General features: G+C 39.1%; 1 protein-coding gene across 3 annotated transcripts in view; it reads left to right on the top strand.

Annotated features, from left to right (window-relative positions):
* Positions 1 to 23,441, top strand: part of ZnT35C (solute carrier family 30 member 3) — a 220,484-nt gene that overhangs the window by 65,535 nt on the left and 131,508 nt on the right. Inside the window, exons 1-2 of one of the 3 annotated variants that reach the window (XM_017610717.1) lie at positions 2,527 to 2,778; positions 18,611 to 18,792. In XM_017610717.1, the coding sequence (XP_017466206.1) occupies positions 2,747 to 2,778; positions 18,611 to 18,792 (214 nt within the window). In that variant the 5' untranslated portion in view covers positions 2,527 to 2,746. Of the gene's footprint in view, positions 1 to 2,526; positions 2,783 to 18,610; positions 18,793 to 23,441 lie in introns of those variants that run through there. The other 2 variants (XM_017610720.1, XM_017610719.1) reach the window with 2 other exon arrangements.

The following is a 23,441-nucleotide window of genomic DNA, read 5'->3' on the forward strand; positions in this document are numbered from 1 at the left end:
CTCTAATATCGATCATTTTAGTTAACCATGAAAAATGACCATATAACTCGTAAGAGCCTGTCAGACGTGGCAATGAAATATATTTCGAAAAGGCTGTCAAATTGAGAAATTTCAGAACGCATTCGCATAAGCAGTCACACCTTGAATGTAAAGTGTCTTTCGAAAGAGTGTTTTTATTTCCGAAAGGTAGATTTCTAGTGCAGCACAAGCAAATTGAAATACATATATGTATTTCCGAAATCGATTTGCGCTCTCTCAATTGGAGTCACATCTCGCAAATTTTTTTTTCTGAAACTGATTTTCGAAATGTGACAGCAAGGCACTGATGCCATATGTAGGGAAAATTCCCTACTTGTAGGGATTTTCGGTCATAAAAATGGGTGCTAGGGGAAAAGGGCAGATTTTTTATATATCTTAAAATGTTGGAATGCATGTTGCACCGAGATATCGATAAACAAGGCGAATTGATGTACATATCGTCACCTAAGGGTGAAAAGGCGCCAAGTCCATTTGTTTAAATTGTTCAGGGGAGACAAAAAATCTATGTAACTTTGTATTACCTGCCATTCTTTATCAAAAACTAAATTTTGAAAAAAAAATGGACTTCCCCTTTTCACCTTTAGGGTGCGTTATGTATATGAATTCGCCTTGTCGATAAGTGTGAAACTTTTAATTACTGTTGATATTTAAACTGAAGTGAATTGTGGATCCAATTTTGGCGTTTAAAGCTGAAGATACCGCTCCAAAAATTATTCACGACGTTGCATAGGACACGCAAAAATATGTAGACAAACGTTTTCCAGTCATATTTTTCCAACAAATGCACATATCGATACCTGAGTGGAAGATCGATCTATCTCGGCAGCCAGTATGAAAACGCCTTATCTCAGAAAACTTTTCAAGAACGCCATACTTCAGAATTTGACTGAAGAATGCCCTATTTCAGAATTTGACTGAAAAATGCCCTATCTCAGCAGCCGGTCCAAAAACGTCGTATCTCAGCACATTTTCAATGTATTTTCAGCTAAGATAGCACGTTTTACAAGCGTCTTTGGGCGTCTTACTGGCTGTTCACACATCGAAATAAAATTTCTCTCTCTCAAGTTGACAGTGAATTGCATAGAAAAGTTAGAAATATTGCCACGTCTGACATGCTCTTTACACTTCGTTTCAGTTTCTTGGAAAAGGACTGATCAGTATTAACAAACAAAAAACTCCTATGCACTTTTCTCCCTTACTCTTAAGAGTCTCAGCAAAGGCATCACAAGGTGCATACGAAAAGAGCCTTATGATATGCAATAATAAAATTAGTCGAATAAGTTGGTTGAATGAGCTGAGTGAGTTGGAGTCATCGAGTGAGTTGGAGTTATCGAGTCAACTCCCGAAAATTGTTTGAGTTAACCACATCTATGCTCTACGTCACTAACTACTTACTTAAATTATTCTTGCCTTCTTGGCTTTGCACATATCACCACACATTAAAATCACTTTATGAAGCTGAGCATTTACAATAAGTATGTGTATACAAAAATATGTACATATATGGAGTAAATAGATAATCTTATCACCTCANCTCTATGCTGGACGTCACTAACTAACTGGTTTTAATTACTTAAATTATTCTTGCCTTCTTGGCTTTGCACATATCACCACACATTAAAATCACTTTATGAAGCTGAGCATTTACAATAAGTATGTGCATACAAAAATATGTACATATATGGAGTAAATAGATAATCTTATCACCTCAGCGTCTTTCACTCAGCACCACAAAATTGTGTATTGCTTGCGATTAGCTCTGCACGTTGCCTTCTTTCCCTTGCGCTGCTCTGCTCTATGACATTAGTCTCCTTGCATTGTTTTTGTAATTGTAATTATCAAGTGTTTTTCATTTGTTTTACAGTTGTTGGTAATAATATTTGCATATGCATTTGTGTGACTCTTCTTTTGTTTACACCTCTCTTTTCTACTTATCCGTGCTCTGTCCATCAAAAAAGGCATCTACTTGAAAATTCTCGAGTATAGTTTCTTAGTAACGCCGATAATTGTCACTTAACTGTTGATGGTCGTGGGTGGTGCGCGAGTTGAGTTAAGAGAACCACGTGTAAATTTAATTGTAATTTGAGATAAACAAGAAAANCCGTGGGTGGTGCGCGAGTTGCTTAAGAGAACCACGTGTAAATTTAATTGTAATTTGAGATAAACAAGAAAAGTGTAAAGTGCAAAGTGTTTGTATGTTTCGAAAAGAAAGCCAGAATTTTGAAAAGTGAAAATTCGAAAAATTCTCTTGCCAAATTTGTTTCTATTGCGCTTGTAAATTATTACTTTTCTTTTTTTTAAGAAAAAACTAAACAAATTTAAGCAAAAAGTTTGTGCTAAGCAATAAAAATTAAAATATAGACAGAAAAATAAAAAAGGAAAAATAGTTAAAACGCATTCGATCCGGGTTTCACTGCAATTACTTNAAAAATTCTCTTGCCAAATTTGTTTCTATTGCGCTTGTAAATTATTATTTTTCTTTTTTTTTTAAGAAAAAAACAAAACAAATTTAAGCAAAAAGTTTGTGCTAAGCAATAAAAACTAAAATATAGACAGAAAAATAAGAAGGAAAAATAGTTAAAACGCATTCGATCCGGGTTTCACTGCAATTACTTAAAGTGTTACAAGAAGTGTGTGCAAGCGCTTGAAAATATTATAATAATTTATTAAATAAATAAAGAAATCCTCAAAGAAGTGTCAATACAGTATGTCGAAGAAGGAAGATACACCGTTCGTCATGTGAGTACGCAAAATTTTCCACGTTTGGGTTGCCAAAGGAAAGTTTAAAATAGTCTGGAATATAAGCAGAGAAAGGCTGCGTTTTTACTTATCTAAAGTCTTGAGTAGAAGGCCTGTGGCGCGATTCTGTAAACAGTAAGCAACAATATTCGGATCGCTATTGTAACTTGCCGACGCACAGTGGTTCAAAACTGGCATTTATTGTTCACAATTCACTTTTGCACTCAATTTAATTAAGTATTATATTTTAATGAAAGCTTAAGGAGACCGATTTTTAAATTTTTATTTGCTTGTATAAAATTTTTTAATGTAAAGTGCGGAAACGGTAGCAAGAGTAGTTCCAGTTAACAAATGTTATCTACATAATAAAAACTATTTGAAAACAATAAAGGGGTTCCCCCAAAACGAATAAAATCCCCAAAAACTATTTTAAAAAAATTCAAAATTTTTTTGTGCATTTTACCCGTTTTGGGGGAAACCTACAACCAACTAGTTTTTAACTGAACCAGGAGAATCGATTTTCTTCAAAATTGCTATTGAAATCTATCATATTATGCGTACATACTGACATACATTTGTACATAATGTAAATATTTAGTAATCTTTTTGGAGTTTTCTGTGCAAATAGCAGGTGAATATACGTCCAGGGATGTTCAGCTCTAGCTACAGTACCAGGTATTGTGTTCGGAAAAATAGTTATTGAAATCGTGCGTATTGTTGTCTTTCAAAATTAAATTGCAAAAAAATTAGTAACAAGTTATGGTTCCTATATTTCAGGCCCCTTAAAAAGTCTAGACCCGAGGGGATTCACCCTTCTTCCACCCCCTCTCGAAGGGCATGTCAATCAGTATAATTTGTAAAACCAGGCAGAATTCAGACGACNCTATATTTCCTATATTTCAGGCCCCTTAAAAAGTCTAGGGCATGTCAATCAGTATAATTTGTAAAACCAGGCAGAATTCAGACGACTAAATGCTGTTCCGTCGAGGGGGTTCAATTGTTCCGAGCTCGGCTAAACGTAAAGGACCACTTAGTAAAACTAAAAGTATTTAGCTACAAACACAAACGACTTCAATTCTCATATACAAATTTATCGTTAACTTCTTTATCATCCAATGATCGAATCTAAATCGAATAATTGTAGGACCAGCCTTGAGGCACCACCTCTCTGATAAAAAAGAATTTTAGAAATCGATTCACGTGGTCCACAGTTCTGCGGTGTAATACCTAAAAAATAAAAAAATATTCCGACGAATTGATAACCTCCTCCTTTTTTTTAAGTCGGTTAAAAAAGGAATTAAATTTTGAAAAATGCAAATATGACAAATCATGGCATCAAACTTGATGCTGCCAGACCGCTGAAAATTTGGAATAATGATCTTGCGCTTTTTTATTCCGAATTTTCACTAAGGTTCATCCAAAAAAAGAGTCTCACCTTATCCTATACACACATGACCTACAAAAATCGCACAGGTCTTCGGTGTCCTACCGTCGAATTGCCATTGGAACAGTAAATTCAATACGTATCTACGCCTGGATACGCTCCTATAGCTTTAAAATAGATTGCCGGCATTGAAGCAGGTGTTTTCTATTTCTCTGTACCCCTAACAGTAAAAAGATCAGTCCACCTGCCTCACTTTGCAAGCGTGTTTTAAGGACTAAAGTTTGCGCTATTGCTGAATCCTTCACCCTTTTGAAGCGTGGTATATTCGTACGCCACTTCTAGGCCAATTATTATAGCCCAGGCGTTTTAGGTCGACTTAGTTTTGAGTCCCTGGTCAAACGCAATATTCTAAGAAACGAAGCAGCAGCAAGTGGGTTATGTAGAGAGGCTTTCACATTGACCGCAATCGATAATAAAGTACCACCCTTACATTCAATAATCATTGTCATACAATTTGGTAATAAATAGCACATGGCATCACGATGCCTACACATAATTGCATGCTCAAAAGAATACGCGAGTAAGGGTGCGTTCACATAGAAAGCCGAGCGGTGCTAAGCGAAGAAAGGCGGAGCGATTAATAATTTGATGTCTTGTGAGCAGCAGCACCATGAAGCTGAAAAATTAAAAAAAAAATTAAAAATCAAAAACTGCTTTGCTTTCAGCTCCAAAACGCCCCTGGAAAAGCTTGCCGCATGAACACTTTCATATACATATGTAGCTACAGCAATTTGCAAGCTTCACTCCGATTGGAACGGCTTCGTTCGGCTCGGCTCCGCTTTCTGTGTGAACACACCCTAAGTAGTTAGTGAAACGCCGGTTAGATGTGCCAAGGCCAAAAGTGGTTCGCATTGGTTATTGTTCATTTAGAAAGCTTGGTAACGCTTAATATGATTTTTTTAAAAGCGGTAGGAGACGGTAGCGGTTCGTAACAGATGTTTAGCTTTGATGAGGACAGAGAAGAAAGATACAGGCGATTTCAGTTCAAAGCTCTGCAAGATCAGTCTTATTTGAGCCTCAACAACATACGCTGGACAACCACGCTGGTTGATATAATATAGCCTTACGAAACTTACGGCACTGAAACGTACCCAGATAATCTCTATTGGATATATTTTTTGTGAATACATTAAAAACGCTGGAATTTTCTGGTCAGATCTAGATGCTCGTATTTGGGTCGTAGGATTGATCTCAGTCTAGCAGATTTTTTCATTTTACAAAAGCGTACATATTTTATCTTATGTAAATGTGGTTCGGGCACTATCATATCCCTAATAGCTTTGACGAACCATGGACTTGATGTGGATCAGACCCACTTGATTGCTTAATGCGAATTTGTAAACTTTGATTGGTCTCACTTTTGATTTCTTCTCTGTCTACTTCGTTAGTCTTAATGGAAGTGGTGGAGCTACTTATCGATTTTTGGAACTACGTTAGATGTGCCTTCTGGACGCCGCTTATAATGCAAGGGGTCTATTTTTTGTCCCCTCGCAGTCTGTCCTTTTTATTTAGATAAAAAAAAAAATGTGTATCCATAAAATATGCCCTCTAAATACCTGAGAAATGTTAGCTTATTTTCTCTTCATAAGAATTATTTCATTAAAGAGTCCATTAGCTGCCCTTTTCTTGCACAAACGAACAAGGTACCTGCAAAGTATATATAGGTCTTCATCATGAAATACGCCGCGCCTATGTGGTGAAAGATAACATAAATGAAGTCCGCTCAGATCAAGATTAACAAACTGAAATGACTAGCCTGCGTGGGCATTACCAGAGCAATACTAAAAACAACTACTGCAGCTCTCGAGGCTCTACTGTTTAGTGAAAAACATATCTCGCGGGACAGGGCAGAACATAAGAAGCTAGTACATCGAAACGCACTCGGGGCAATAGAACAAGACGAAGAACTTTACATTACCTTCGTGTACCTGTGCTTTCGTAGGTACTATTTCGGTGGCAATTTTAAGATCATTTATTTAAGGCCTAGGAGCCTTAATAGGTCTGTCATGTCGTACCTCCTCTAATTAATTATCTAATCTTAGACGCCTGCTTTTGATTGGGTTGTCTTGCTGTTTAACTGCTTTTCGCGTCTGCCAAAAACCTGTCGTTTTGTAATTTTCCGTAACTCTCCGGTCTCATCTGATATCGTGCAAATGTATGTACAAATAGTAGTCTATCGCCTGTCGCTTTCCCTTCGACAATCTCATCAAGTAAAGACTTGCTGATGCAATCAATCGAAGCAAGCAACTCCAACTCAGCAATCAGAAAAGTGAGAAAAAAGCGAACAAATATCGTCAAACGTTGTCGGGTAGCTAAGACCTTGTGGACGTAGGGGGCATAGGGGACATAGGGATCATAATGCTCATATCGGTTACAACATAAACAACAGCAACAAAAATATCAAGGAAAGCAAACAGCTGCTGCTGCAGTCATCTGCCCCATCATTGATTGCATTAAGTGGCAGGCGTGGCAATTTGATTTTGCAAACGATTTGTAATGTGTGTGTGTGTGTGTACAGCTACTTGCCACACGATGACCCGTCAACATTTCTACTACACCGCAAAACTGTCAGCGCTGAATTACCGGCAATAATTCACTGATTATCGAGAAAGTGCAAAACGAGTTGGGTCAGAGGGTAAAAAAATGCTGCGGAAGCTGTTAACGGAAAGAGGCTATGCTGCTCGAAAGCAAAGAAAAAAAAGAAAAAGTTGAATGTATGGGAAAATTACATTTACTAGGAAATTTTGTGTAGAAAAATGCTGCCACATCACGATAATAAACGCTGATGCTGTAGGCGAGTGAGGAAAAGTTGGAGAGAACTGAGAGGTGGGGGTTTATCGAGTGTGCTGATGCCTTTATCGCGTTGACCAGTGAACCGCTGGGGAGGGAGCGCCACAGCTCAGGTGATTGCTGCTGCAGTCATAGTTGCAGGGCCAACTACTTAGATTGCTGACAACAATGTTTGTACGCGTTGCTGTTGTTTCTCTTCAACAAACTTCAGTAGTCGCTGGGTAATTGGTGTGCTTGCAAAGTTGGCATTGATGTGGAGCCGCGCTAGCTAATGTTGATAGACAGACAGACCGATGGGGATGAAGGCGATAATGTTGTTGAGTTTGTTGAGCTGGTCGAGGCTTTAGTGGACAGGTAGGTACCTGCCACTTGCCACTGGCCGTGTGGCGTGAATAATGCGCTGCCTTGCGCAAACACTAGCTTTTGGCCATAATGAGGTGAACCACTTGGTGATAGTACTGCAAAGAAGCGCGTTGCAGAAGTAAAAAATTACTTCATCCGCTACTGTGGTTGACATTGGCAATGAGCAACATTTGTTGTCCTTCGCAAGCTGTTTGCTGCTGCTGCATCCCCGGCGTTGACACTTTTATGGGACGTTGGCGATGCGACTTACCCCCCGCCCCCCAACTAATTCCACTAAGAATAAATTGCGGCTTTTAAAAAATCCAGGAGAAGGCTAATAGCTATATTTTGAAGAGGGTTACCATCTGTCTGAAAATTAAAATTTAATATGCAAAATTTTTATGAAAGTTGAAAATATATGTATGTATCAAATGGTTCTTTTTGGCGGCAGGAACAGAAGATTTTAAGATATATTTTGAAGACAGTTGCCACCTGTTTGAAAAGTCGAATTTAATTAAATTATAAAAAAAATTATGAAATTTTGAAATATATGTGCGCCAAAAGGTTCGTCTGGGCAAGGCTATATTTTTGGCAGGGTTGCCACCTGTTTGAAAAGTCGATTTTAATTAAATTATACCTAAGTTATATTAATTATTAAAATAGCTGTCGAGCGATTCATCTCGGCAAGGAGTAGATTAATAGCTATAATTTGAAGAGCGTTGCCATCCGTCAGAAAATTCGAATTTAATTAAATTACACAAAATTGTTTTGAAAGATAAAAAACATACATATTTATCAAACGGTGCGTCTCGGCGAGGAAAAGATTTTAAGATATATTTTCAAGATGGTTGCCACCTGTTCATCGGCGTAGCCAGAATGAAATTTAGGGGGGGGAGGGGGGCGCCCACCCTATTAAGCCGGCATTTCAGGGTACTATTTTATACATATATGAGGAAAATTTTAAAGTTAGGGGGGGAGGGGGCTCGAGCACCCCCCTGCCCCTACCTGGCTACGCCCATGCACCTGTTTGAAAACTCTAATTAAATTATACAACATTTTTATGAAATGTTAGGATATGTGCGCCAAACGGTTCATATCGGCAAGGAGAAGGTCCATAGCTATATTTTGATGAGGGTTGCCACCTGTTTCAAAAGTAAATTTTAGTTAAATTATACTCATGTTATAATGAAATATTATAATATAGGTATGAAGCGGTTCGTCTCAGCAAGGAGCAGGTCCATAGCTACATTTATTGTGAAGAGGGTTGCCATCTGTTTGAAAAGTCGAATTAAATTAAATTATACAACAGCAATCAGGCTCATAGCTATATTTTGAAAGGGGTTGCCACTTTGTGAAAAGTCGAATTAAATTAACAAAATGTAATTAGAACATTTAGAATATTTTTAAGGTATTTGAAGAGGGTTGGCCAGTTTTAAAAATGTTAATTTTGGAATTAGCTAATAAATGAAATGAATTATACCAATACGGGTATCAATCGACATGGGTTTGAGGAGGTTTTATTTCAAAACTACAGGTAGGGGTTTGCCACCTGTTGAGAAGTCAATTCAACTTGCATTAAGGGAACTAGGTAATTGCAATATGTATAACAATATGGGTGTCATACGGAAGACATTAATGAAGGTTTTAGACAAGAGGGCGTGGCACATCTCATGGGCGTGACATTTTTAATCAGCTATAACTTTGGAACCTTAAGGCACACGAGATAGATATTTGATGAGGAGACATAACTAAAGTAGCCAATTATGTTAAACTAAAAGGGGTTGAGTGCTTACACGGGGCATGTCACCTCCCAAGGGGGTAGCAAATTCAGGGAACCCTAACTTTGGAACTTCAAGTCACATGAAATTTGGTGTGAAGACATAACTGTGGTAGACGCTTATAGTAAGGTATATTTATAAAAATGAGGCTTTACAAGGAGATGTGGCGTATCCCAGACGCGTAACATTTGTTCATCCCGAACGTTGTCGGGTACACTGCTAGTAAACATATGTGTAACTTTCAATGTGCGAAAATTTAAAAAACTATTCCATTCAGACATATGTACATTAGGGCGGATTCTACGTATTATTCTATTGGCAAACACCAAATTGATTTTAGACCCATTTATTTTCGGCAAATTTGCTTGGAATTACACGTAGAATCTTTCTGTGATGTATGCTTATATGTCGAAAAAATGTCCCATACAAATTGACCCGCCCTAATGTACATACATGCAATACAATTTCTTAAGTGCCAAGCGTCCACTGTTACCAGCTTGGTTGGTGGTTGTGCCGTTGTAATCGCTGCCGTTGTTGTGTGCAGCAACAGCTGTTGCATACAGCAGACAATTGACAGGCATTGCCACATGCTGATTTAATACCGCTCGGTCGGGCGTTGCTAATCCGTTTGCGGTCGGATTATGCCAATCAGTGCGGCTTAAAAAGTCGCTGGCGCTATCGGCTTCAAGGAGGGCAAGTGCTGAGAATATATGCACAATTTCTCGTATATAATTCGGACTGAGGTGGCAGGCAAAAAGGGTGGTGTGCAATAAAATGCAATAAAGTAAAGATAAAGGGAAAGAGCTGAGAAAGTGAGAAAAAGTAAAACAAAAATTGCATAAAAGCTTGGGGAATTGCATTGACGTCGTAGTAGAATAATAAAATTAGCTTGCACTTATTAAGCTATTAGACGATTTTTGTGAGATATTATATTTTGTTGATTATTGAGGCGTACGAATAGAATGTCTAATTTGAAATGAATTAGGGTGAAAATTGGCGAAAATTGCAAAAAGAGCACGACTGCGTTAGAAACTATGGGGCCACGCTGCTCAGGGTAAATGGTCGGAGCTGCCTTAGTACGCTGGATGCTAATGAATTATTACGAAATTTTAGAAACCCTTTGGAGACTGAATGGTATATATAAGGCCAGCGTTAGGGTAATCGCCCATAAGATTCTGATATATATGTCGCTTTAGGGAGCCAACGTTATAAAAATTGAAAAGATCTTTCTGGGAGTAAAACCGGAGGTAATGGATCGAATGAATATGTTCTAGTCATACCGCGGACAATTCTATCTCGAAGCAACCGTTAGAAAATTCTTGCGATGAACCCACCGACTGGGCGGTCATGGGCTTCGAAGAAGTTCATGGGTTTCTTTCTCAACAAAGAGTATCTGGAACGATTTGAGAAGAGACAGGGCAATATCCTCTGCGGCCTGAATTTAGGCATCTGCATCAGAGACCAAATTTTGCGACTTCGAGGGCAATGTCTTCTCCTATTCAAATTATTCATCGCTGGCAGGTATTGGGCGAGGACAAGCCGAAGCTGACGTCACCGTCGTGGTAGTCTAATGCAAGGCAATAAGCTCAAATGAGAGCAGTGCAGGTAAGTTAACTCTAATCCAAAGCGGGTTCGACCGCTATGCTGTGCCAACTGACCAAAGGCGACGTTGATGGAGCGTTCATTCATCCGGTATAAGCCGAGTTGGTCCGACTAATATCCAAAAAGTTATTTAAACAATTTTAAAAGTTAATAGCGGTCTTCACTTCGGTAGGCAATGCAAACGTTCGCGTGTACACCTAGGGTAAAAAGCTTATGATAAAAACCAAATTGCTTCTCCTCGATCCGGCACGACGAAATCACTTCGAAAAGGCGTGCCCTGATCCAAGTCAGTTCGAGTTAACTTGAGGGTAGTGCCACATACAGTGGCGAGCAGACATAGTTTGGCCTATTTCAGATTAAAGGAGCTAACGCAGTGTGAACTTTAATATGTATATCAGTTCTATTTATTTTAGATTATTACTATTATTACATCGGCTATACTCGCGCTGTCACCTAAATGGATCTATCACTCAAATCTTCGGCTTACATCGGTCTGCGGCTCATGGTACGTCAGGAGTCAAATAGAATAATATGCTCTGGAGTTTCACCCACCAACCAACAGAACTTGTAATCCATGTCTATAGTAATTCCAGTTTCCTGCCAGTTAGCCTGTAAGTTCTATGGCCCTCCCGGCTAAGTTCAAGGAGTCTTTAGGAGTTCCTTCTGGAAGGAGTTTTGTCCCATTACATTTGACTGCCGCTAGTGGGCTGTAATCTGGGATTCTTCCCAGCTCCTAAGCAGCTCTGCAGTATATCCTTTGGGTTCCACGCCTTGCGAGACCGTCATTCCAGTAAGACAATCGCGATAGCGAAAACTTTCGCCCGGAATATGATTGGGTATGCGCCCAACAGCAAACTTTTCTGGAATCTTGGTTCAAGTACGCCTGCCCTAGCACTGCTGTTGTCCATCTTCAATCCGTCGGTTTACCATACTTTGGAGACTTCGTCAATCGTAAATATTATCCCTTAAGAGCCTGTCCCTTTCATGAACTCTGACCTTCTATGGCTTGCAAATGGATAATTTCGGTAGAATGCTGGCTGTGAGTTTGAACATTCAGCGGGATTATCCCGAAATGGTTTGAGAACCAAACGACTACGAACGTCTCTACTTTTCGTGCTGAGGATATTCGGCATTGACTGCCAACATAGTTTTAGTCACATAGACTTTCCTTCTTTTGGTAAATGTGACAATGTGGCGGACTTCAGTGGGTATATTGACAATCCCTTTTCAGTACACAAGTTTTCAGTTAATTTTAGAGAAACTTGCCATTTTTAGATAAGTGAGTTTCTAATGAGTCGTTGGTGACTTCTGCTCTTAGAGCTATCCATTTTCCTTAATCCATTTCTAGGCATGGCTATTGGAAAATATATTGAACTTTTTCGCACCTCCCACTTCAGATCGTCTCGCCGGTTGAATGCCCCTAAATTATAGATGCAGGGCCCTTCGAGCCGGAGATGGACCGTTGGTAGTTAAAACAGTGGCGAAGCTGAGGCTATTTTTACTGACTGAAGCCTTAAAATGGCACGGCCAAACATAAACTCATACAGTTGTGCCTAAACCCCAACCAATAAGTAGCTTTTAAATGTGTCTCAACCCAACCTAGCTTTGCTTAGCACTGAGTTATGTATGTAAGTACTCCCTGCCAAGGCGCCTGGGGCATTGCGCTGCTTATAAGCCTAATTGAAAACTTTTTTGGCATTACGAAATTTAGTCTAAAATAAAACAGCAGATTTTCAACAAAAGTTCATTAAAGATTTCTGAAATAATTTAATCCGCTTAAAAAGACAACAGCAACAACAACAACAAGGAAAACCAAAACTGACGAAAAGAAAAACAATCACACAAATGCACAACCAATAAAGCAACGACAAAGTGGCCACTAAAAATTCGTAAGCAAGCAATGTTCTGAGGGGTTGCGAAAATCATTGACCGGAAAGTGGTAAAAATGCTGCAACAAAAAACAAAAACAAAAGAAATTCGAAAAAAGCGACTTGCAGCTAAAAAGCTAAGCCAGCGTCCCCCGGCATAGAAAATAAGGAAAGGATTAAGCAGCCGCACGTTGAGCAGCTTTGCAGTCGTACGAGTATTTTGTTGCTGGCGTTCGCGCGCTTCGCTACTTCTTTGCATTCATTGTAGTAATTGTTGATATTTTCGGTTTAAAATGGTTATTGTTGTTTGGAAAGCTTAGTTTGGAGAGCAGCGCAGCTGGCGGCGTTGACTGACTAACGGGGCGGGGGGTTGTAAAAGAGGGAGCGCGGTCCCTGCAGCTCGGTTATAATTTGAAGCGTAGATTTTTATTCTTCTTGGTAGCTGCTTTGTTGTAGCTGTATTGAGTGTTGCTTTAAATTCGGGGCAGTCTCTTGTTGTTGTTCTCTGTTATCGCTGCGCGCCTCAATCTTCAGTGTTACTTACTCATGAAAACTTAACTTCAAGTTGTTGCTTTTGCAGTGCTGTTGTTAGTTTTGTTGATTAATGTAAAGTTTAAATTAGTTTTTCGCCTTTTCGAGTGCGAAAATGCAAAAAGTTTTTTTTTAGCGATTTTGAGTTTTTATATTTAAATTTCTGATGCTGAACGCATACTGTATATATTAACATAACTACAACGGCGCAGAGTCGCGCATTTTCCTTTTTACCAAATTTACGCTATTGCACAGCCAAATTGTGGCGAGCAGTTGCGTTTGCAGCTGCGGCAATCGCATTAAAGTGAACAGCAATCAGCTAGCGTAAAGAAAAAGAAATATGATATAGAACTCCAAACGCGAGCAGCTGACAGGCGACAGCAGACGACAGGCGACTATGAACGTTGCCACAAAGCGCGTCAACATTGCGCGCTGCCGTCCACGGTGCACTGCTTCCCATTTCTCTTCCCCTGCTGCGCTTAATAGCAACAACAGTTAGACCAATGAAATAAATGCAACCGCTGAGTGGCAACACAGCTTTGAGTAGGACAGCCCCCGTATGCATCAGCAGTCCCTCAGTCGCATATCGCTTTTGCCATAGTTCTCACGCCTAGCAGTATGCTAATTTAAAAAGCAGCACTCTAGTGTCGACAGCTACTGCTGCAGAGTTGCAATATTCTTGACAGGATTAAATAGCGCTCAAGTGGTGTAGACAGATGCACATGTGAATAGAGAAAGAGGCAGAGAGAGAGAGAGAGTTGCGCGTTGGTTTCGGGGAAATGGGGTAGTGTAGATTTAATTTCGTTAGTTTATTATTCACCCCACTTTATGGAAAAATACACAAAAGAAAAGGATGAAAGATATGCGGAAATGAGCTCAACTGAAAATAAAATAATTTGTTTCAAATATAAAAAATAGTAACTCGTAGCACTCTATCAATGAGCTTCTTCCAGTTCTATGCAAACCTTTGCCGACATTTTATTCGAAACTAGCAAATAGCCGGCGTGCTTCACTGCGCTTAAAAGTGTTTTTGTGCTGTTTGATATCCGTATTGCAGTATTTAATTTATTTTATCATTTTAATTTAATACATTTTTCAAACAGGTGGCAACCCTCTTCAAAAATATTTCCGTCATTAAACTTAACTAAAACCTAAACTTTCCTTGATACCCATATTGCAATATTCAATTTATGTTATCAATTAAATTGAATTAAGATTTTCAAACAGATGGCAACCTTCAACAAAATATATTTTTTAATTTTTGCAAATCCCACTGCAATATTTACTTTATCCTTTCAATATAATAAAACTGCAATTTTCAAACAGGTGGCAACTCTTTAATTTTTTGCTTTCTATATTTAAAGTTAGACCCTCACTAGCAATGCATCGGTGAGAACTGCATGCGTGCCCTGCATTAGTTTTCGAGTGATGCGCGTACAAACATACAGACTGACAGAAAAAAATTCTAAACATTTTTGACTTGGCTTCTGTTGTTCTATTAAAGACCCCCCATATTAATTTTTTCAACCTCATTATGCATGTGGTGCTCTGTGGCTGTTCGGAGCGCTGTGTTGTGACAGGTCTCCATAGTTTAGAACCGGCAAGCCGATTGTCTTGTATGCTGCCAACACCATGTCTTTATCTTTGCCCCAAGTGCTGCGGCAAGCGATTTGAGGACATTGTTGCAGCTCTGTACTTTCTCGGAATTGCGGTTGTTTGCTCCGAGAAAGAAAGCAAGATATCGAAGATTATTTTGAGAATTTTCGGGTTGTTAACTGTCGGAATTGGTTCGTAGTTTTCCAATCTGTAGTCTGTCCTCTTTCGTTTAAATGATGGAAAGGGTTGCCGTAGGGTAGAAGGTTAGGCTCCTTCCAGTGAAGCGAAAAAGTTCTGAGGTAACCGTTTCGTTTCGAGCACAAGTAATCAATTACATTCCCGGACGTTATCATCAAGTAATCGTCAGCATATCAGATGATGGAGACTCCCTTTGGTATTTGAGGAAAGTACGAAGCTACAAAATGTAAAAACCAAACAGAACGGTACACCACCATGTGGGACTACCTTTTTAATTTTCCTTGACTTTGGAATTTTATATCAGAACTTGACTGATGAGTGTCTAATCAGCTATTTATCGACCACCGTTTGAGTCGTCGTCGTAGAGAGAAAGCCAGGAGCGTGGAATGACACACGGTGCCGAACGGCTTACTTAGATAGATCCAACGCCACTTGGACCCCGGTTAAGTCCACGAGTTTGGTGTGTGTATGTTGCTGTGACTGCTTTAAGGAGCTCTAATCATTTTGTTTACAGCCAGTTCTTCTGTTATCTTCCAAGTTGTGAGTTAATTTTGTTGAACGGCTGTTTGGTCGTGTGCTACAGTTTCCTGTATTTTCTTTTTTTAGTTACCCTTTGATGATCGCTAAAACTTTTCTCAGGCCGAAACTTGCTGAAATTCTTAGTGCCATTTCATACGAAATGCGAAATTATTCTGCCTTTTTGCATAAACTCTTTCACAAATTTGTACATTTCGAATTCATTTTCTATTGTTGTTGATGCGAAAATTAGCGAATAACAATTTGGCGCCAAATTCGCATACAAAAGACGCTGCTGAAGTGTGTAGAATAACTGGGATAATAAAAAATAAGGAAATGTATAAAATTGGCAAATATTTGGCACGAAAAGTTTTGGACGACATGCAGTAAATGGGTGGCAGTTCGCATGAAATACAAAAAGGAGCAAAAGCGAGGAGGTGAAACGTTTGAATTCGGATGTAGTGAAAAACCAAAAGAAAAGAAAGAAAATTAGAAAAAGAAGCGTTGTCAAGAAAGTCGTTGAATGGTGAAGTTTTAATGCGATTTGCTGCAATTTTTTGTGAGAAATAAAATGTGGTAGGAGTGCGCTGCTGAACAAGCGCCGCACAGTGGTTCAAAACCGAAGCCTTTATATTGCAATCAATTTGATCAAGTTTGTTTTTCATGAAAGCTTATAAAATTTGCAGGAGCCAGCTGAGCCCGATTTTTTATTTATTTGTATTAAATTTTTTAGTGCAGTGCAGAAAAAGTAGCAATTTTGAAGAACAAAGATTTTGCTGCTCCAGCTAATAAAATAAATAAATAATAAAATGGAAATTTTATATATTTTTTTTTGAATTTTTATACAAATTTTTGGTACGCAGATTTGTAGATGTTAAATTTTAGTATAATAAAGTGCAAGTGTCAAGTGGCTAAGAGTTCACGTTGATTTTTAATGATTTTTTTTCGTTATGCAGAAACTGTCAGCATACTGTACGTGGAACAAAATGCACAACAAAATGTCAGCTAAAAAAATATGTAAAAATCAACGCGAACTAGGTGCTGTGGACCTAGAAATTTTATAAAAATTAAAAAAAAAAAACAATTAATTTTGGTAAATTTTTTTTATAACAATACGATTTCTATTGTGATTTTTTTTTTTCGTTTTTGGAGAACCTTACAATTATTTTCAACTACTTTTTGCTACTTTTTGTGCACTTTACGCCAACAATTTAATATAAATAAATAAACATTTGATAAGCTTTCAATAAAAAATGAATCACGTTGAGTGAACAATTAAGGCTCCAGTAAATTATGAACACTAAATTCCAATTTGGAACCACTGTACTTAGATATGTATTTATCTACCCACACATTCACAAGTGTCTGCGTGTGCGCCATGTGTGATGCGCTTATGCGGGCGTTTGCAAAGTGGCAACTTTAAATTGAATGATTTTCGCTTTTCTTTATTCCTGTTTTTTTGGAGCTTTTCTCAAAAATTGCCATCGCGAAAGTTTTTTATTGATACCTACTCGTATGGAAGTGGGCGGCGTAAGACGTGAGTTAATGTTACTGAGCAACTTTAAAAACAAATTTCATTGAAACGCTTAAAGATTAACTAATTTAAAAAGTCGTTTTCCAGCAATAAAAGTTAAAAGCATTCAAAAGTGTTGCTTACCTGCAGGCAGGCTGCAGTGCTGTATGCAGTGTTGCATTCAAAGAGTATGCATTGATATTTCTAGTTGCATTTTACAATAAAGAACATAAATAGTAAAGCATTTCAACCGTAATAAATAACTGTACAATTGCGCTTGCGGCAAAAGTCGATTTGCGCGCACCTTACCTGCTCTCCAAGAAAGTGTGTTATCTTGCATTCGTATTTTTGTTTTTGTTTTTTTTTTTCATCTCCCAACGCATAAATGCTTGGCATTGTTTAGCCGCCATTCATCATCAGTCGCCTTTTTGATATGCAAATCGGCTGTTTTTTTTCATTTCTCTTTTTTCTCCCACTTTGATTTCATATCTTTAAGAATGAATGCTATGAAATTATTGCCAGCACCTGCAGTCAAATGTCCCAACAGTCCAGCAGTGCAACAGCCGGTGGCAGCAATTCCCTTAGCTGTGGCGTTGCTGCATGCAATTGGCGTTGAGTCGCGTCGGGTAGTGCACCCGAGCTCCCATTGTTGCGAGCGCCTTTGGTGATGCAACAATTTGGGCTTTATTGTTATTTGTTGGCATTTGTTGCTGTTATTATTTACCGTTTCCCGGCATTCATTGCGATTGTTGCCTGTGGGCTTACGTCGTTTCCTTTGCCGCCCATCCGCTGCGCGTTCCACTCCACTCCACTTCACTTTACTTTCTCTGGAAACGGAATTGTGTTGCAAGTATTTACAGTCCATTGTTGCTTACAGCCGCCTGCCCTTCTTTACTGCTTGCCTTCTTTCCTTTCTTTTTCAATCTTTCCTTCCCTCCTTAAGTCCTTCATTACCTCTTTCAATCCTTCCTTCCCTCCTTCAGTCCTTCCTTTCTTTCTCCCTTAAATCCTTCCTTCCTCCTTCAATCCTTCCTTCCTTGTCTGCTTTCCTCCTTTTTGTCACCCCTTACCTTCTCTCCTCTATTCTTGGATTCATTTATGTAAATAAGTACATAATTCTTCAGCTGCCACTGTTGCATTTACTTGCATTCAAGTTGCAACATTTCGTTTTGTTCTTGTTCTTTTTTTATTTGTTTGCTTGCATTTTTTCTTCAATATTTCTCCATCGGCATATCTCTCTGGACTCAAGTTGCAACAATCACAGTAAATCACAGCATACTTCAAGGCGCTCTGGCATGTTCCTTTGCGTTTCGCGCTTTGTTCTGCTTGTGGCACTTCTTTTTTTTTTTGCTTTGCTTTGTTGTTCGCTAGGTGGCTGCTGTTGCATCACTGCTCTTGAGTCATCGCTCAAGTACTCTAGCCTCTATCTCGGATGTGGTTGGAGACTTGGTCGGTTTTTCTTCTCATATATTTCTTTTGTTAAGATTGTCTACTTGTACTGGGAATTTTTTTATATTCCGAAAGAATTTACATAAATACATTCTCTAACTCTAACTCCTCTCTAAACCAATTCCCCTTTCTCTCAGCTAATCACGCAGCATTTTTCCTTTTGTGAGTTTCCATTAATTTTTATAAATTTTTCTTTTATTTGCAGTGACTTCAAACCAAATACCCCATCAAAATATGGCGCAGCAGATGCAGTTTTGAATAGTAATGTGCCCATTGATGGCGCTAATATGCCAACCCCTACCAATGCACGCAACAACAATAATAATGCAGAGAGAATTGTTACACCATCGACTATGTATGTCCTGCATGGACATCAACACATCGAATGTGAGTAAATTTACATCTAATGCATCTAATTTATAAAATAAGAAGACCTCTTCATGAAATGTAAGAGAGCCGCAACAATCGCAAAAAAAAAAAATAGCCGATGTGGCTTGTCAGTTAGAAACATAGGTCCTTCTTTTCTGCACTGTCCAATCATAAATTAGAATCAGTGAAAACTCGCCCATAAGGTTAGGTTCTATTTAAGTGGCTGCCTGCTTCCGATGTGTGAGAGAGGCACACTTAGATCCATTGTGGTACCAATTGAGGTCTCGTATTCCATCCCATCTGTTCGCGCGAGAATTCATGAATTCCTGCTTCACTTAGATCCGCTAGACAGACAAAAATGTGAGCGTAAAATGAGCGTCTACTTGCCCACGATAGTGTAGGGCAGTGATAGAGGTAGTCTGTAACACTTTCAATTCCTTCTTCGCCGGCTGAAGTCATTGCCGTCAAACTCATTCTGTTAGCATGTCTCCCATCAAGTAGTGACCCGTTATAATTCCACTCGCTTGCCTAAGAAGAGTACGCTCTAACCGAATGGGTGCGGGTCTTGTCGAAGCTGTACCAGTTTTGTAGAGTCGTCTCGGACTTGGCTTTTTTCGACACATTTCCAAAACGCTTTGGATAAATATGCAACAGACGAAACAGCAAATAGCACCGGACCCTTTCACGGGTAAAAATACCGCTCATGGACACGGCGTTAGTAATGTTAGAAAACCCTTGGCTACCGCTAGCGCGGATCCAAGGAGGTCCTGACGGCCGAAAGTCCTGTCGCTCAGTACCGCTTCTAACACAACCCTAGAGGTATCAAGAAACTGTATATTGAGCTGCTAAGTAGGCCTGTACCGCCGATGGAGTAAGTTTTTCGGCCCTCTACATACAAGGCCGCCTCCGAGGGTAGTTCAACAGCGGCCGGGAGTGTAGTTGAACCGGCACAACTGAATCCATTACTTACACAATAGTGATAGGCCTGATGCCAAACGATGAGAGCTAATCCCTCGAAGGGAAGCGGAAATGGATCCTTGCCCGGCTGCTCTCGGGCAAAAAAGGAGGTTCGTCTGGGATGAAGGCGCAGCGAGAGAGAAAAGCGGCATCTAGGCTCCTTGCCAAATTTAGTGAGAATGCTGCTAACAGAGAGCAGAATATGCTGGTGGAGTGGACTAGGGGATCCTTGCCGAAAGCCGAAATTGGACGGAAAGAAAAGACGCCACCGTGATTCTTGGTTCAGCAAACACTACGGAACTGAGCTTAGAAAGGTTCCACCACATTGCGGCAACCTAAAAAGCCCGGCCCAAAATTCTTCTGGCCCTACAAACCCTGCACGGGCTTTCAATATTGTCGCTAGGGACCATTTGGTTCTAGCAAATGTGAACAGGGTACACCCGGAAGGAAACCTTAGGAAGGACTACTAGAGGTCCATCCTTGCAGACTCGGCCGGATCTAAAAGGAGATTCTGCACAAAAATCTGACCCCCCGATAGTGCAAGACGTTGTCCTTTACCGGGACCGCTGAAAACTATTCCCCTGTGCCGACGATGAGGCTTTCTTTGTCTGAGATCTAATAGCTCACCCTTTGTATCTATCTTTCTTTTACTAAAGCGTAAACAAATCCTTTCAAAATGAGAAAGTGACAAAAGACATACCAATGAGTTCTCCCGGAAAGAATCTGCCCTCCACATCCCTGTGACCGGGAATCCAAATGACATTCACACTGTTCTTTTTAGCCAACTTTTGCTATGGCCATGCGAAAATTTTTCAATTAATCATGACGGAGCTGACAGTCACTAAAAGAAATCTTTACCAATCTAGTTCCGAGTTTATTTACAGCATCTATAATATTTAGTTTAAACCTAAACATGGAAGACACTACATTAGTCTGTCAATCGAAATGAGCAGCTCGAGATTACTTCTACCTCTTCACCATTAAGCTTCCAACGATCGATGAAAGTTACAATAGCTTTCTTCTACTCTCTCTGCTTGGGATCTAAATCTTGAAACGTCTTGCTGGAAGCATAATTTCAGCACAATAGTCTGCGCTGTCCGGAAGAAAGCAAAGTAACGGCACCCCCAACTGAGATGTCTCTCTTGAATGATTAGCAGCAAGAGCGGCCACTTTCTGCGGCTCAGTAGCAGGAGATCGTTAAACAGTTTAGAGCATCATTTGACGTTGTTCATACGCTATAGCGAAATCATTAGCATAGGTGCGGCCACTTCGAGGCCTTCCATTTCGTCTCGCGCAAGAGGCAGTCAATAGGAATTGGCTTAGACTCGTAGAGGTGGCGTTGCCGTTTCCGCAAACACTCGGTCGATCAAACCGCGAGGCTCTTCTAGTCTTTCTTCTTGGTAGATAAGAGCTTTAAGCCTTTGAATGTTATTCACACTAATACTTATACCATGTCCCCACGAGCACTGCCAGTTATGTAGCTCGCTTCTGAATTACTTTGGTGAATACCCCGTTTACACGACTCATTCCCAATTCGATTTGACAATTCATTGTGTTTTTCCTTTATTTCCTCCCTTTCTTTGTTTTGATTTTTTCTATTCTCTCTGCTCTGACAGCTTAGTTCGATAAAATTCCGATTAAATTTGTTCACAATTCGCATGGTAATTGGATCTGAATTACCTTGAAATGAGGTAATTCGCTCTAAAAATTTTGAATGGCGAATTACGTAATTCGAAGGGTAATTGGGGCGCCAATTACAAATGAGAGAGCCAATTACGAATGGGTGGTTGAATTGAATGACATGGGGGCTTAGTATAACTCTGTAAATCGTTTCACGCTCTCGATATTTGTTTTACTGTCTAGAAGGCAAAGCTGTTTTGCGTGGCAATTCTGTGTTTGGGACCCTATTTGTGATCCTCTAAATCTCTATAAAGTGCGCTGATTTTCAATGCCCCGCATTTCCAAAAAAAAAAAAAAAAAACATTTAAACAGCAGCAGCAGCTCCAAATAAATCCTTTTGAATAGATTTTTTTATGACCTTAAATACCAAAAAAAAAACACCTATTACTTTCCTAATCCGCTTGACTTAATGTACCTTACCAATGCGATGCAACCCAATCGAATTTTTCATATTTCACGACATAAAAGCAAACAACAAGCAGCAGTCAGCTGTCAGTTATGCCATGGTCAGAGCGCGATGAAAGCTTTTAATTTTTTGATTTTTGTTTTTGTTTTGTTTGTTTTGAGTTGAGAGTATTTTACGCGCCGCTTCGCCAGGAGTTAGGCAGCCAACCAGCCAACCTGTCAGCCAACATACTAGCAACTAGCCGGTTATCCTATTACATCCCTTCCTCCTCGCTTACCAACAAAGCGCAATGACATGACTGCCAATCCGTAAATCCTACCAATTTTGGTTGGCACGTATTGTATTTTTTTACCCGTTTTGCGTTTGTTTTTGCTTTTGCATTTGCATTTTGTTTTATTTTTCAATTTCATTTGCAGTTATATACAGTTATTGCTTTGAAACATTTTAACCGCCTTCCATGCGCATCGTTCTTTGGTGTGCGAGCGTGTGTTTGAATGGTCTGTTGTGCGCGATTTATTTAAATGGAAAATATGATAGCGTTGCTCAACTAATTTACCATTCGGCTACTGGCTCACGTCAGCTGGTAACGACGGTACGTAACATTTTCGGTTGTTTCGTAGTTTTGCATTTGAGCTTTTGCTGTTGTTATGGATGAAAAAAGAAGGCGAATAACAAATCCGCTAGTCGTTTTTAATTAAAATGAAAGCTTATAATAAAACTGGCTATTTTGAATTACACTAACTATTGCTGCTGTTGTTGTTATTTCATTCATACCAATTCCATGCGCTATTTTGAGCATAGTTAGTTGGAAAACGGCAAATCCTCTCTGCTACTCCATAAAGGCTATTAAGCGCCTAAAAGTATGCTGAGCGTGTGAGATATGAGTTGTGCGTCTGTATTTTTTAGAATGCAGGTGAAACTGTTAAAGCGATACTCAACTCAGTTTATGTAAATGCCGAAAGCCTTTTTGGATTTTGAAAACAGGAAATAATGAAAAAATTATCGTATCGCTTTATCAATCCGCTCGCATTGCAGAATATAACTTCTTCAAGATTTTAACAATTTTGCTGTAATATTTTGAGCACGAAAGCTGTTGATTTTTATATTTTAAAGCAAATGAAATGGAAATATTTTCTTGACATTTTTGTTCTGATGGCATGTATGAAAAATAAAACGATTCGTGGTTTTTCAGCCGTTCTCGAGGCTCTTAATTTTTTGTTTTTATGTTTTGGGGCTCTAATTTATTTTTTTGGGACTCCATATGCGTCACTTGTTCTGTACCTAGGGTACGGGGCCAAGAAGTTATCGACACTGCGCGAACCGAAAAATATAATAACAGATTTTTTTGGGGTATTATTGAATTTCTTTTGAGTGTTATTAATATTTTTTTTTTTTAATTTCCTTGAATTTTTTCGCGATTTCTTTGAAAGTTTGCGCGACTTCATTGACTTTTCTCCCAGATTTCTTAGACTTTTTTCGAGATTTGATTAAATTTATTTTGGATTTCTCTGAATGGTATACTATTTTAATTGAGGTTTTTCGAAATTGCATTGCATTTTTTGAGTATTGCATTGAAGATTTCAGAATACCATCGATTTTTTTGGGAAGTCATTCAATTTTTTCC

The sequence above is a fragment of the Rhagoletis zephyria genome, unplaced genomic scaffold (assembly GCF_001687245.7).
Source record: "Rhagoletis zephyria isolate East Lansing unplaced genomic scaffold, Rhagoletis_zephyria_1.1 Rzeph_scaffold_00334, whole genome shotgun sequence".
NCBI classification, from domain to species: domain Eukaryota; kingdom Metazoa; phylum Arthropoda; class Insecta; order Diptera; family Tephritidae; genus Rhagoletis; species Rhagoletis zephyria.